At 38.3% G+C, this 15,590-nt stretch overlaps 1 protein-coding gene and 1 pseudogene across 4 annotated transcripts in view; both read left to right on the forward strand.

Annotated features, from left to right (window-relative positions):
* The window catches only part of HECTD4 (HECT domain E3 ubiquitin protein ligase 4), a 193,069-nt gene that overhangs the window by 83,658 nt on the left and 93,821 nt on the right, over window positions 1–15,590 (forward strand). For 3 of the 4 annotated variants that reach the window (XM_060119741.1, XM_060119742.1, XM_060119744.1), the window contains exons 10-18: window positions 3,347–3,460; window positions 4,198–4,338; window positions 8,353–8,585; window positions 8,987–9,132; window positions 10,200–10,270; window positions 11,176–11,281; window positions 11,872–11,992; window positions 12,679–12,807; window positions 15,024–15,148. In XM_060119741.1, the coding sequence (XP_059975724.1) occupies window positions 3,347–3,460; window positions 4,198–4,338; window positions 8,353–8,585; window positions 8,987–9,132; window positions 10,200–10,270; window positions 11,176–11,281; window positions 11,872–11,992; window positions 12,679–12,807; window positions 15,024–15,148 (1,186 nt within the window). The remainder of the gene's footprint in view (window positions 1–3,346; window positions 3,461–4,197; window positions 4,339–8,352; window positions 8,586–8,986; window positions 9,133–10,199; window positions 10,271–11,175; window positions 11,282–11,871; window positions 11,993–12,678; window positions 12,808–15,023; window positions 15,149–15,590) is intronic. The other variant, XM_060119743.1, reaches the window with a different exon arrangement.
* On the forward strand, window positions 2,410–2,704 carry LOC132503195 (large ribosomal subunit protein eL36-like; annotated as a pseudogene).

Consider the following 15,590-nt stretch of genomic DNA (forward strand, 5'->3'; position numbering starts at 1 on the left):
TTATTTTCATTTCCCAAAATTTCATATTCTGTCTTTTAAAAATAATTTGCTTACAGTAATTCCATTGAAGGGTTATATTTCACATTTAGATGTTTAAAAAAGCATTTCTTACCCAAACTTTAACCTGCAGATATAAATTTAACCTCAGCAGCTTAAATAAAACCATTTATCTAGTATCAATTTAACTTTTAGGCCATTTCAAGTAGTTGCACGTGTTTGGGATTTAGATACTCATAACAACTCCAAAACTCTTGTCTTTACTTTTTTAAAATTAATTTATTTAAATATTTATTTTCTTTATTTGGTTGCACCAGGTCTTGACTGCAGCAGGCATGCTCCTTAGTTGCAGCTTGCAGGCTCCTTAGTTGCTGCTGGCTGGCTCCTTAGTTGCGGCCAACAGGATCCTTAGTTGTGGCCAGTGGGCTCCTTAGTTGCGGCTCACCGGCTTCTTAGTTGCGGCACGTGGGGTCCTTAGTTGCAGCAGGCGGGCTCCTTAGTTGTGGCTTGCAGGCTTCTGAGTTGCAGCTCACCAGCTCCTTAGTTGTGGCATAGAATTCTTAGTTGCGACATGCATACAGCATCTAGTTCCCTGACCAGGGATCGAACCTGGGCCCCTTGCATTGGGAGTGCGGAGTCTTAACCACTGCGCCACTAGGGAAGTCTTGTCTTTTGCTTTTAGAATCAAATGGGTTAGAATTTTTCTCAACAGCCTGTTTTCTCTAACATGTGACCAGGATGCACCCTTTAGCCCTCGGGTAAATGATGTAAATTTACTACTCTCTTTTAAAAAAAATAATAATAACAGCTTTATTGAGTTATAACATACATACCATAAAATTTACCCCTTTAAAGTATACAGTTCAGTGGTTTTTAATATATTCAGAGTTGTCCAACCATCACCACAATCTAATTCTAGAACATTTCCATCACTCCAAAAAGCTACCCCATACCCATTAGCAATCACTCCCTTTATCCCCCCCTTTTCCCAGCCCCTGGCATCCACCAATCTACTTTCTGACTCTATGGATTTACCTATTCTGGACTTTTCAAATATATGGAATTATACAATATATGTGCTTTTGTGGCTGGCTTTTTTTTTTTTTTAAGCGTAATGTTTCCAAGGTTCACCCATGTTGTAGCACAAATCATTACTTCATTTCTTTTTATGGCCAAATCATACTTGATTGTATGAATATAATCCATTGACATTTGAGTTGTTTCTGCTTTTTGACTGTTTTGAATAATGCTGCTGTGAACATTCATGTACAAGTGTTTGCGTAGACATGTTGTCATTTCTCTTGGGTATATGTGTAGGAGTAGAATTCTGGGTCATATGGTACCTGTATGTTTAAGCTACAGAGGGACTGCTAACCTGTTTTCCAGAATGGCTGTACCATTTTAGAGTCTCATTAACAACGGCTCCAATTTTTCCACATCCTCTCTGACAGTTGTTATTTTTCTTTTCTTTTTTTTTTTAATAGCTGTACTCCATAGTGGGTATGAAGTGGTATCTCATTGTGGTTTTGATTTGCATTTCCCTAACAACTAATAATGTTGAACATCCTTTCTTGTGCTGATTGGCCATTTGTATATGTTCTTTGGAGAAATATCTATGCAAATCCTTTGTCCATTTTAAAATTAGGTTATTTGTCTTTTTGTTGACCATTAATCATCTGAAACTCTTTTTTAGTCTTCTTGGCATGGTTTTTTCCACTCAACTGAAATTAGCCCCATTTGAATAAAACAGGCCTTCACGGTGCCGTTTTTTTCATGAGGATATAGCTTACCCAGTGATTCTATTTTAGACCAACAAATAAATAAATGCTTAAGTTTCTTCTATGTCCTGTTCCACATTGGTCACTGTGGTGGCTACTCAGTGAGTGGGAAAAGTGGTGCTTGCTTTGAGGAGCTCATAGTCTGGTTGGGAGAAACGATGCAGGTGTGTGAAACAACTAGAAAATGATATACAACGCTGTATCACTGCCTGAACCATGGGGAGCAGATGTAAGTGCTGCAGAATCAGAGGAAGAAAGGGTCATTGTTGAGTGGGGTAGAGGGGAGAGACTTCATGAAGTTTTGAGTTTAAGTCATGAAAAATGGCTATTATTCATGTAAGTGGCCACATAGGGGAAAGGCATATGCATGGTAAATACAGTGAAAAAGAGAGTTGGAGAAGACCATTTTGTTGGTGTGCAGGACAGAACAATAGAAAATAGAAAACAAAGAGTACAGTTTAGATTATAGCTCAAGTCAGGCGTGGTGAGAATCTGGATTACTAGGGTGATGGGAATAAGAAAAAGGAGCTTGAGAGACAGTGCTAGAATTTTCTGTTGGAAAGTGGGGAAGTAAGTTATATCAATAATAGCAGCTAGGCCCTTCTGCCATGGCAGCCATTGAAGAGCAGCCGCCATGGCTCCTTGCTGCCCCATGGCCGTGGGCCTCAACAAGGGCCACTAGGTGACCAAGAACATGAGCAAGCTGAGGCACAGCCCTGCAAGATGTGATCCAAAAGGTGTGTGGCTTTGCCCCGTAGGAGCTGCATGCCATGGAGCGGCATGCCAGGGTCTCCAAGAACAAGCAGGCCCTCAAGTTCATCCAGAAAAGGGTGGGGACATACATCTGTGCCACGAGGAAGCAAGAGGAGCTGAGGAGTGTCCTGGCCGCCATGAGGAAAGCAGCAGCCACGATAAAACCTTCTCAGGAAAAAAAAAAAAAAAAAAAAAGCAGATCCTTGATATATTTTAACTCATTTAATCTTCACAATAACTGTATAAAGTAGGTAACTTTTATTATCTCCACTTTACACATGGGGAAACTGAGAGGTTCAGTAAATTTCCCAGGGTCACACAGAAGTGGTAGAGCTGGAATTCAAATTCAGAATCCTAAAGCTTATGCTTGTCATCACTACACTTCCCTGTGTTAAGGGAAAAGGCCAAAGTGTTTCCAAGTTTTAGAGCCAGGGCTTGAAAGGATAGCAACTAAACATCCACTAATCTGTTTTGAGCACCAAATATATGTAAAGTATTTCTTGTAAATATTGTTACCTTGTGATGTTAATAATCCTAACCCCTCTTGCAATTACCCTTTTGACAATCTGTCTTGAAGAAAACCTGTATGTAAAAGTTGGCATTTTAAAAACACTTTCAAAAATATGGTTCACTGTATTGGAAAAGGCTTTATGACCGTTTTCTTTTTGTGGTCTTAATGCATGTCTTTTGTCTCCTCATTGTTACCACCAATAGACAACCAAAAAGATGTGATTTTTATAAAGTCTTGTTAAGAGTCTAAAGTTTAAGCTAACCATCATCTTAAGGCTTATTACACAGCTTAATATTTGTTTCTGAAGTCCTAGCGTCTAGCTTGGTGTATAATACTTCGGATGGTCAATTCGCAAGTCGTGCCGATCTCATAGATGCTGCTGGAAGCTCACTGGGGCGTGGTGCTCTGGTACCTGGATTGGGTAAGAAATAAATGCCCACATTTATGTTCCTTGGAAAATTCAAAATTTAAGCAATTTCTCTTAAAAAGTCTTGCTAATTCTCTATAGTATTCTAGTTTCCTTGAAAGAATTTTTTTATGCTACTCTTGAATTCTGAGGGTTAATATAAGAAATTGTCATATGTGAAATTGCTCTGCATAAATTACTACTGAAGATACTGTCCATTAGGTTGTGTAATGTTGTCTATAAAAATTCTTCTTAAAGTTCATTGCCTTAAAAAGGTTTCTTTCCCTTGAGGGATTAGTATACTTGTTATTGTTAGAAAATGAGCATTATGTTAGCGCATTGGATTTTCTCTTTGCCTTGGCACCTAGGGAGCTCATATCTAAGTTTTGGGCTCAGTTACTAAGGCTTTTACTGTGCGTTAATGTTAATGAGTCCTGTTATACCTGGGTTTTACTGTAAGCCACTTAAATCCTTTTTGGAATTAAAAAGGTCACATGTATGTCAGTTACTAAAAACTTTCTATTCCATGAGGCTTATTCCATTCTCACATATGAGTTAAGCCGAGTAGACATTGAATCCTGCCTTCCTACTGAGCCCCAATCTAATGCTTTGCCAGCATTGGAGGGATGTGGGATGTGGCTTGCCAGCACTGGGGACAATCCTTGCCCTTTCATTCTTTAGCACTGCTTATGAGAAGTATGTATCAAGCAGTCAATGGTCTGATAGTTGAATAAAGGGTGTTCTTTTTGCAGGTGCCTGTTACGATACAGTGAACAACATGCTATGGACATGCTCGAATGACTATATCGATCAATGGTGTAATCCTGGGAATCAGGCCTTCCATTACGTCTGTCAGAGACTTGGAGTCAGCCATATCATCACTGAGCCCAAAGGTGAGGTGCACTCATAGTCCTACAGGAAGAGATTTTTCCCCCATGAAATAGGAGAGAGTACAGCAGCATTAGGAAGTGGGAACATAGCCCAAGCAGCAAACTGTGTCAACAGCCTTCCCTCTTTGAATTTAGAAACCTAGAATTCTTATTATCTGATTGGTTTATGATTGAGTAAATAAGTGTATAAATAAATAGAGCTTTTGAGGTGGTCCACAGACTTTTTTAAAGGAAAATTGTTATGTCCCTTCTGAAATTGTCAGAACTTTGGGACAGAAGTTCGTTCTTTATTTGTACTTGGCATGGGATTATATATGCTGTTATAATGTTTTGCATTAATAACAACTTACTTATACACAAACTTACAATTTTGATAGACTATCTGGTAAAGGACCTTTATATTTCTTAATATTAAGATTCTTAATATAAGTTAATATTAACGTAAAATCTTGTGACTTCAAAGTCAACTATAGTGGTATATATGGTGTAGTGAGTAGCTCAGCAAATCCTCTCCTGATAAAGCAATGATAAAATGGACTGAATTACCAAAAATAACTATTTCTATAAAATTAAAATGCCAACTAAAAAAAATTAACTATTTCTAGGCTCTGGAAGTTGACCAAAGGCGTATACCAAATTGAGATGCGGTATTCATAAAAAAGAAAACCCACTGAACTTTGGCTAAGAACAGTAGAAGTCTGTGACGTCCTTAGCTGTGGACACTCCTGTCCCCTACCTTAAGCTCGCTCAGTGCAGTAATTCCATCCGGGTGGGGCAGATCATGGAAGCCAGCAGCTTGGCTGCCAGAAGGGGCTGACTGATCTGGAGCAGAGCATGGAGAAACACTCACGCAGCAGCACTGTCAGCAACAGTAGTGGTCTTGGTGGCAAACAAACAGAGACAACCAGTGGCTCAGCTAGCCTGAGGTTGCGGTCCTGGTTAGGGCAAGCATCGAACCAGCAAACTAGCCAGAACTTTACTCGTGAGATGTGGGTAATGAGAAAGCTACAAAGGGCCTTCATAAGCTCCCCAAACATCTGCATAGAAGAAGCCAGAGCAGGCCCAAGCTGTTCACACAAGCCTGGCTGAAAATGAGCCTGCATACACATGCAGAGATTTGAGAGGGCCCACAGAAGGTGAAAACCACGGAATAGTTTAAAACTGCCTAAACTTTGACGTGCTTCCGCCAGAAAACGTGGCTCCATCCAGGGTGGAAGTATTACTGGCTCAGGGTGTTTGAGCACACCTCTGACTCAGACGAGGTAACCACTAGGAAGGCAGGCTTAAAAATAAAAATGAGAATAATAAAAATAAACAAATGAAAGAAAGTAAAGACGAAAATAGAAATAAGAATTTAAGAAGACAAAGTGAGTGGAGAAATCAGTAGCTAAACACTGCAGGCAAAACTCAGATATTAGACTTAGCAAATGAAGACTTCAAAGCAGCCTTTAGAAATAAATTCAAAGAACTAAAAGAAACCATGTTTAAAAGATTAAAGAAAAGTATGATGACCATGATTAAACAGAGAATTTCAACACAGAATTTATTTAAAAAAAAAAAAGACAAAGAACCAGTTGGAAATTCTGGATTTGAAAAGTTCAATGACTGAAGAGAAAAAATCACTGGAGTAGCTCTATAGCAGATTTGAGATGGTGGGAGATAATCAGCAAACTTGGATATAGATGGACAGAGTTATCCTATGTGAAGAATAGAAGACAACACTTTGAAGGAACACTAGTCAGATATTTTGTAGAATTTCCCTCAGTTTGGGGTCGTCTGTTGTTTTCTCCTTTAAAACTGAGGTTATAGATTTGGGGGAAGAATACCACAGAGGTGAAGTGCTTTTCTCATTACATCATATCACAGGGTACATGATAGCAACATGACTTATTACTAGTGATATTAAAATTGATCACTTGGTTTAAATGCCAGTTTTCTTCACTGCAGAGTGAAGAAAGCTTCTTCCCCTTCCATATTCAATTTGTTAGAAGCAAGACATTAAGCCCACACTCATGGGAAGGGGAATTAAGCTCCACCTCCTGGAAGGAAAAACATCAGACATGTTAATTACCACAGTAATTAATATTTTAACTAATTACTATTAATTAAAGGAGGAGGTGATACTTTGAGACTCTGGAATTATCTATTAGATTTTCTGTTTCTTCTTGTGTTCATCTTGGTAGTTGTGTCTTTCTAGAAATTTGTGCATTTTATCTAAGTTTTCTTATTTGTTGGCATAAAGTTGCTCCTATTATTATAATTAGTTTAATTTTTATAGGGTCAGTAATAATTTCTCTGCTTTCACTCTTGATTTTGGTATTTGTATAAATTTACTAAAAAACATTGTTTTGTGCACTTAGAATGGGTGAACTTCATGGTATGTGTAAATTGTATCTTGTAAAACAGCAAAAAAGAAGAAATTTATATATTGTGACTCCCTAATTATTATCTCCAAGCCTCTTGCCTCAACTCCAGTCTATGTATTCGTCTCCACTTGGATATCTAACATCTTCAACTTAACATGTTAAAAACAAACTCCCTGTATCTCCCCCCTACAAATCTACACCTACCGAGTCCTCCATATTCCAGTATGTGGATCACTATTCTTTCATATGCTCAGACCAAAAAATTAGTTATCTTTGACTTTCTTTCTCTAATACCCCACATCCAAATGGACATCAGCAAATCCTGTCAGCTCCCATCTTCAAGATGTATTCCAAGTCTACCCATTTCCCTCTATCTCTGCTGCTACAACTCTAGTCTAGGCCATCATCTTCACTCAGATTATCATAGTAGCCCCCTCACTGGTCTTCCTATTTCCCCTGTAGTTGCCCTCCTCCACCCTGCTTAGGCTTATCTCCACACAGCAGCCAGAGTCTTTTACAATCTACATAGTCAGATCTGTCACTCTTCTGCTCAGACACCTCCAGTGCCTTCCCATCTAACTCAGAATGAAATTTAAGGACCTCAGTTATTTGGGTAGATCCCAAAGCTACCTTTCAAAAAGTGTTTGGTGAAGACAAACAATACTAACCTGAATTCTGTTGTTATAAGATCAAGGACTCATAAAGGCACAGAAGAGAGGGGGACCCAGCCAGGCCTTAGGGTTAATATGCAATTGAAAAGTTTAGTTTTGGCAAGGTTTACCTTCCGATAGGTTTTCCTTGAGTCCTTTCCTCATAGCTCACGGTGCCCACAGTCCTTTTGCAGCTCTAAGGTTACCCCACCCAAGCCTGACTCTCCAAGGTTACCTACTTTCTTGTTTCTTTTACGCAGTTCATTTCAGCTGGTTTAAGGAAAAAAGCAATCTTTTTTTCCTGTACTTTGCCTGTTTAGATTATTTTCACCTCCATTCCCTGAATGTCTATAACTATCATGAGGCATTTATTATTATATAAGAGGATGCTTGTCAATTCTCTTTAACCAAGGTTGAACTGATGTCTGTCTAGGCTCTGGTGACTAAATGAGATCAAAATGTGTAAAATGTTTGAGGTACCGTGGGAGGAGATATTTCTCGGCTGGGGAGGGTGGTGGGTTTTACCAGAGAGGAGGCATAGAAGATGAAGAGATTTTTCTAGAATAGTTACCACCATGGGATCTGAGCTGAGATGGCCTGAATTCAAATCCCAGCTCTACCATTTAGTAGCTGTGTGACCTAGGATGAGTTACTGAACCTCTCTAATTCTTGAGTCACTCCTCTACAAAACAGGGCTAAAATAGTCTAAGTTGATAATGATATTGTAAGGTAAAGCATGTAAAGCATTCAGCCCATTGTCTAGCATATAGAAAGGACTCAAGAAGTGGTAGCTACTTATGCTCTTTAAAAAAATGGAAATTCCCAAGTGTTTTCACCCCAGCATTCTGTGGCAGGGAAAAGGGTTCTCCAGCAGTAGTGGGAGAGATTGGAGCCAAGATAGTCTCTTCCGGTGTTTGTGCACCTTTTGCAAGTCAGAGGTATGTTCCTTGGTGGCCACCCAGAGATGTCTTTCCTCACTGACTTTCCTTTTCATCTTCTAGAAGAGGCTATAACCACAAATGAGGTTATAAACCAATTATTGCACCACGTTGGTGCGATGTGCATACACCAACTCAATCTTCTTGCTACCAACCCCAATCTTCCAATCACAAGTGTCTTGGGCAAGCAGCATCCAATTGAAGCACACCATCTTAGCAGTATTTGTGACATTATGGAGAAGGCCATGGTTAATGGAGACACCTGTATCATACGCTGCATTCTCGTTGTCTTTCAGGTAAATACACTGTTTTGAGATAAATAAAATAGAGAAAAAGAAACACAAACCTTGGCTTCAGTCAGCTAATTTCTACCAGAAGAAAAATGTAATAACATTCCTGTTTTGCATCTTACCACATTCTAATCCTGTAATTAGAATAATCATCATATTCATAGCACTGCAGTTAATGGAGTATTGCTATATATATTGATAGCTCATTGCAATTAATATATGTAAAATATTTACTATAATTATACTATTACACAATAGAAGCGATTGTGGTTAAAAATCCACCTGGGTATTTATTCATAAGAATAACTAGCGTGGAAAAAAAAAAACTAGCGTGTTCTTTCTTCGTAGGGAGAATTTTATCCCCAGTAGAATTAGCATTTTCAGATATACCCCTTATGTTTCTGTAGGTAGTGTTTAAATTTTTCTTCAGCCCACAAACTGAAAGGAATCGAGACATCATTCGACGGTCGGGGTTGCTTCTTTGGCAGTTGTTGATGGCACCAAAAGATCAAATTTGCCCTGAAATTCAGAAGGAAGTCTGCCTTGCCATCAGGTAATCAGCACCTGATTTTCTCAGTGCTCTCTGCAGAGGGCTTCTCCTGCACTGCATTGTAACTTTCCCTTCAGACTGGTTGCCTGGATGTCTCTTACCCCATCCCACAGTCAGCACCTCACGTGTAGAGGATAATTTAACTGGAGAGAAGTTTGTGGCCCCACTCCCAGAGGACTCAAGCTGTCCATGTACATACACTCCTCATCTCACTTTCGGATCTTAAAACAGGACCAGAAAAAAATCCCTTTAAATAGATATTTTGGTGGTTTGCAACTGGATGTTCTTCTCATTTGGGTCAAAGTGTGGCAAGGTGGTTAAGAAACAGGCTTTGACAGCAGGTAGACCTGGATTCTAGTCTTTGCTCTGCCACTGACTTCTCAAATGATTTTTTGGCACATTCTGCATACAGCTGGTTTGACTACATTGACTTTTTCTTTTTTAATTAATTTTTATTGGGGTATAGTTGCTTTACAATGTTGTTAGTTTCTACTGTACAGCAAAGTGAATCAGCTATACGTATACATATCTCCCCTCTTTTTTGGATTTCCATACATTGACTTTTTTTTTTTTTTTTTTTTTTTTTTGCGGTATGCGGGCCTCTCACTGTTGTGGCCTCCCCCGTTGCGGAGCACAGGCTCCGGACGCACAGGCTCCGGACGCGCAGGCTCAGCGGCCATGGCTCACGGGCCCAGCCGCTCCGCGGCATATGGGATCCTCCCAGACCGGGGCACGAACCCGTATCCCCTGCATCGGCAGGCGGACTCTCAACCACTTGCGCCACCAGGGAGGCCCCATACATTGACTTTTATAGCTCAATTCTCTTTAACCAGTTCTGCATCTAGCCTCAGATAAGTTATCATTTTGGTAATTCACAAATATGAGAAGGAGAGGGATACTGTTTATCAGGGAGGTCATTGGACTACATCACAACAGTGAATTTAGTTTCAGTTGCTTTCTTAGTGGTGAAACTGTACTCAAACTGGCATCTTTTAATAAAAATTTAAATATTTAGAGTTTGGATTTTCTAGAACGTGTTTAAAAGCTTTTCGACTTTTCTGTCATTTCAGCTCTGGTTTAAATATCTTGTACCCAGGTGAAACTGAAATCAATAACTTACTTAAGCTGGTCTTAACAGAAGGTGAGAATTATCCTTTAATTACCCTTGAAAAAAACATCCTTTTTTGTCCCTAAGGAAATGACTGAATTTTAATTTTTTTTTCTTCATATCTGTTAGTCAACGTTATTTTATAAACTTCCCTCTTAGGACTGCTCTTGCTGCATCGCATAAGTTTTGGGTTGTCATGTTTTTGTTGTCATTTGTTTCTATGTATTTTTTGATTTCCTCCTTGATTTCTTCAGTGATCTCTTGGTTATTTAATAGCAGATTGTTTAGCCTCGTGTGTTTGTGTTTTCTACAGTTTTTTTTCCTGTAATTGATTTCTAATCTTATAGTGTTGTGGCTGGAAAAGATGCTTGATATGATTTCAGTTTTCTTAAATTTACCGAGGCTTGATCTCAGTGTTATTTTTAAAATGCACATATGCCAACACTTAAACTAGATGGAAAGCAGAAACCATGTTCTATGTATTGTCAAGCTTTATAAACCTCTTTCTATCCCCACTGTGTAGCATAATGTACCTCACTGCAGATGTTTAATGAACATTAAAAGTAATGATTTCTTGGGATTTCTAAGCCAGTTTTTTCCCCACACATTAAAATCCAACTTTTAAAGTTAGACTCGATGACAATGACAAAATTCACCATGTTAAAGACACCCTGCATTTATAAGCAACATTAGTTTGAGGAATTAGAAATCACACTTCCTGAAATGTCAAGACAGTAACTACACTTAAATCAGGATGTACTGGTTAAAGAAAGTCTGACTGGTTGTGATACAGTTTTTGCTGCTGTTGTTTGTGTAAGTACATATGCCTGGTGCCCCTAGATTGTCAACAGTCTGCTCGTTTAAAAACTTTTTTTAAATAACATCAGTTTTCTAAGTGTAATTATCAAGGTAGTTTATGGAGCTTTGTTCTGTGTTAGGAGAGAGAAATAGCGGCCTCTCCCAGCTGCGGGATGTGATCCTAACCAATTTAGCTGAACAGCTTCAAAACAACCGATTTGGCAGTGAGGAGGATGATCATTACAGGTGATGTTATGTTATTCACTGCTAGCCTTTTCTATGTGTTTTTCTCAGTAATTAATTTACAGTTAAATGTGTTTGATCAACTTTAGTCTCCTATAATATCTTATATGATAATTGGCGTGTTAAGTCTAAACTGTGGATCAGTTGAAAGATAATAAATCCCACAGTTGCCCTAAGAAATGATAATAGCACATTTCAGTTCAATGAGTAAAATAACTTGAGCCTGGAAGAAGAGTACTTAGCAGAAATAACAGGTGGAGCTTATTTAAGAAATCTTGGTGGAGGGTGTCATCAAATTGCTGGTCTGTGAGAGAGGGTGAAGGTGTGGTTCGAGCTGGTGAGGGGAAGAAGGTGTGTCTCTTAAGCTAGTTATAAAATACTTGAACTAGGTGCTTAAGTACCATTGTGTTTCCATAAATTTGATTTAGATAATATACGTAGTTGTTAGAATCATTACTGAATAAGATGGTTTACTTAGAGAACCAGTGAATTTTGTATCTTCTATTTGTCATCTTGTACCCATTGTATAAATTTTATCCTTTTATTATTAAACCATTAGTATCTTATTGTTACATTTTTCCTGCATTTTAAAGACTAAATGACGAACTTTTACACTACATCTTGAAGATTGTTGTACGAGAATCCTGTATCTTAATCACCAAGTGCCAAACTGTCTCTAAAGATGATTTTCAAAAACTCCTTTCAACTGTGCCTGTAAGTAAAAATGTGTTTAATGAAAGCAAAATTATATCGTTTCCCTGTTTTCATTTTACTGTATTGAAGTGTGTGTGTACACACATACTTATACTTTGCAAGGACAGACTTAATTGATGAAAGTCAATGAATGACTGTGCTTGTCTTAGAAATGTAGAACTAGACAAATCCACTTCAAGTACTTTCTCGAAAGACTTTATTCCTCCTGCTTAAATGTCTTGATGCAATAAATTGTTAGACTGAATTTGGATGTTTTCATTGTGTTTAAAATACTGGGGATCTCCCTGCTATTAATTTTTAATGTAGCATTGTTTTCTAAACCATCAGTGTTTTACAGAGACTGATAAGAAATAAAAGATTCCTTTAAGGGTTTGGGTAGAGTCTTCTCTCATGGAGATGCATGTGAGGGGAAGAGTGGGTAGGAAGAATTAATTATTGAGAGGCAAAAATTCAAGTATTAGAGTGATTAGTGAGAAATATGTAGCATAAGGCAGAAAGTTACGGTAAATGTGTCAAATTATTATCAAAAGCCATGTGGAAATAAGTCACCTGAGAAACTAACTTGGTCTGTTTTCTGTACTTTCTCTTTTGCTTCCCTTGTCGAAATCTTTAAAAAACATGAGGATTACATGAGCCCTTCTTTCAGTAGGGTTTAGGTCATTTAAATGCCCTTATTTGTATTAAAGGCTGCATCCTCCTGCCTGCGCTATCTGATGGCAGTTCAGAACCACCTTCTCAGTAACACTGTTTTGATTAAACCTGATGAGAATGATGACAGTGACAACTCCTTGCAGGGAGAGACATTGAAGGTACAGGTAAACACCAAGCTTTATTCTAATGATGCTTTCTACCCAGTGTGTAAAGCACAGCTTAAATGGCTAAATTTCTGTGTATTATGACGTCAGATTTCACCACGTGGCTTATATTTTTGTGCGAGGTAGTATTAGGTCGCTCATTTCATAGATTTTTATGTCATTGCACAGTGGTTACCATATTTGTGACACTCTCATAATGTGCTATCCACGTGCTCCTGTCAGTCTTTTTGTGCCTTGTTTATTTTCATCTCTTTTTAAGAACTATAAAATACAGCACTTACAAGTGATCTCATATGCACCTGAAAGTTTTATATATAAATATATATATATCTGTATGTATATGTATATAGATATAGATAAATAAATCAGGGAGCATAACATTTTAAACAGTTTTGACATTTTGGCTGGTTTGTTATGTTCTCTTGATTGAAATAATTTAAAAAGGTGATAATTTTCTCACAATCCTTATGTTGAATAATTTCTGAACCTATAGTTCATTCCATTTTCGGTAATTATTTTTAAGTTAGCTTCTGTGTAAACTCAATTTGTTCCCACATGGCAATTTATAGCAATCCACAGATTTTTTTTTTTTTTTTTTTTTTTCTTTTTGCGGTATGCGGGCCTCTCACTGTTGTGGCCTCTCCCGTTGCGGAGCACAGGCTCCGGATGCGCAGGCCCAGCGGCCATGGCTCACGGGCCCAGCCGCTCCGCGGCATATGGGATCCTCCCAGACCGGGGCACGAACCCGTATCCCCTGCATCGGCAGGCGGACTCTTAACCACTGCGCCACCAGGGAGGCCCCACAGATTTTTTTTTTATAGCCGTGGTTTTTATAATTTTGACAGATGCTTGAGGCTGTTGTTTGCATTGTTCTTCAGAATTTTATCTTTGTGGGAGAATTAGAGAAATCAATAACTTGATTCTTCCTTAAAATGTTGACTAAAACACTGAAAAATTAACTAAGGAAGCCATAGTTAAAGATAAAAGCCACTATAGTTTGCCCTTTTGTTACCTCTTTTATGCATATATACTATATAAATAAGAGATTTTACATATCTGCTAGTTCATATTTATGGGTTTATCTCATTATGTAATCAATTTTTAAACAGGCAGAAATACCTGAATTAATCATTTAAATTGCTGACACTATTTATTAACTTATCTTGCCTTAGTTTCCTACTCAGTAAAAAGGGGCCATAACATCTCCCTTGTGAGGCTGCCATGAGGATTAGAGCTGAGGCCTGTGCAGTAGCTGGATGTGCTGCTGCTGGCATGTAGTCAGTAGGTGAAGGCTGATAGGATTAGTATGACTTAAGCTATGATTTTTCTCGTCTAGTCAGTTCAGAATTCCTTTTCTCTTAATGATAAAAATATCTAAATAATACCCCCAAAAAGACTCCAGAAAATTCCAACAATGGAAACCAATGATTTTTATTTGAAAGGTTAAATGTTATAAATTCTTAATTACCCCATGGAAGGAAATACTCTTGGTAAAGGCAGAGTAGGCTGGCTTGTCTAGGAATTCTGGGAAAAATAAAAGATATAACTTTCACCTAAAGGGTTAGTTTGGTTGTATCTTTTTTCCCCTAATAGAAAATAACTGTAAACTAAACATTTCTATGATCTTAGCTAGTGTTTCTTAACACATTATTTAGTATTTGTACTCCCATGAACTCTCCAATAGTTATTTTTAATGTTCAATAGCCTGTAACTGCCTGCTACTTTAGTTGAATTTTTTAACTTGCCTCTTTTCAAGTGTAATGGTTTAAATCATTAAGTAAAAAGGTCACTTGTACTGTTTCAGAATGTTGTGTTTTTGTCTCATTTTATTCACCGCCTATACATGCGCCTTTTACTGTTCTGTTTTTCTCTTTAGCTATCCTCATACCACCCAAGGCAATCTTCCACCTGGACATTTTCTGGGCTGGCCACCGGGAGCTCTCTTGTGCTGGAGGGGATGAGAGAAATGCCTTTTCTCCTGGGGACTCGCTGTGCTCCCCGTGAAATACTGCGTATTTCTGTCAGCACTCCAGACCTTAGCCTCCCAACTCAAATTGTTACTTGCCATCCTAGCGGAACTTACTGCTTTGGGCTTATTCTGGCTACCTCATTATTTAATTTGGAAATGCATCATTAAATACATCATTTCATGTTGTCATTGTAAGTGTATATTCATCACAAAGCTTAAAAATAATTTTATGATATTTTCTACCTAGGAGCTAAAGGTCAGTATTTTGGCTCTTGCCACCCAAATCCTGACTGGATGTGATGAAGTGTTGGAAATGCTACAGCAGGTCACAACTGCCCTCATAAATAGTGACATAGCTGACCGGGAGCAGAGGTGAGGAAATGGGTTGTGAACTGTAACCTGCTGCCATTCATGAAGAAGAATTTGCTTATGAAAGGGAAATCTTTTAGAAGAGAACATCAAATGTTCATTTAATATAGAGGGATCTTTGTGAGAATAGGTTGAAATGTCAAGTGTTTCAAAGCCAAACACAGTTGAACTTTCAATTAATGGTGCTTTTAAGTGGGACTGGGCTGACAGCCATGATCTAAGGGTAGCAAGGTGTGGTGGACACCATCGTCTCTGTCACTTGGGTCTTCTACCATCAACACTCCCAAATTGGCCTTTCCTTTAATTATCTAACTCAGCACTATGTGCACTTAGTTCCCTTATGGTAAGTACTTTAGGGAGGTAGAAGTGACTTAGTGATGCAGATAATTAACTGCTATGCAAAAGATGACACTGACATGATATCTCAAGATTTTACTGTAACTTT

Source organism: Mesoplodon densirostris, chromosome 15, assembly GCF_025265405.1.
Source record: "Mesoplodon densirostris isolate mMesDen1 chromosome 15, mMesDen1 primary haplotype, whole genome shotgun sequence".
Lineage (NCBI taxonomy): Eukaryota > Metazoa > Chordata > Mammalia > Artiodactyla > Ziphiidae > Mesoplodon > Mesoplodon densirostris.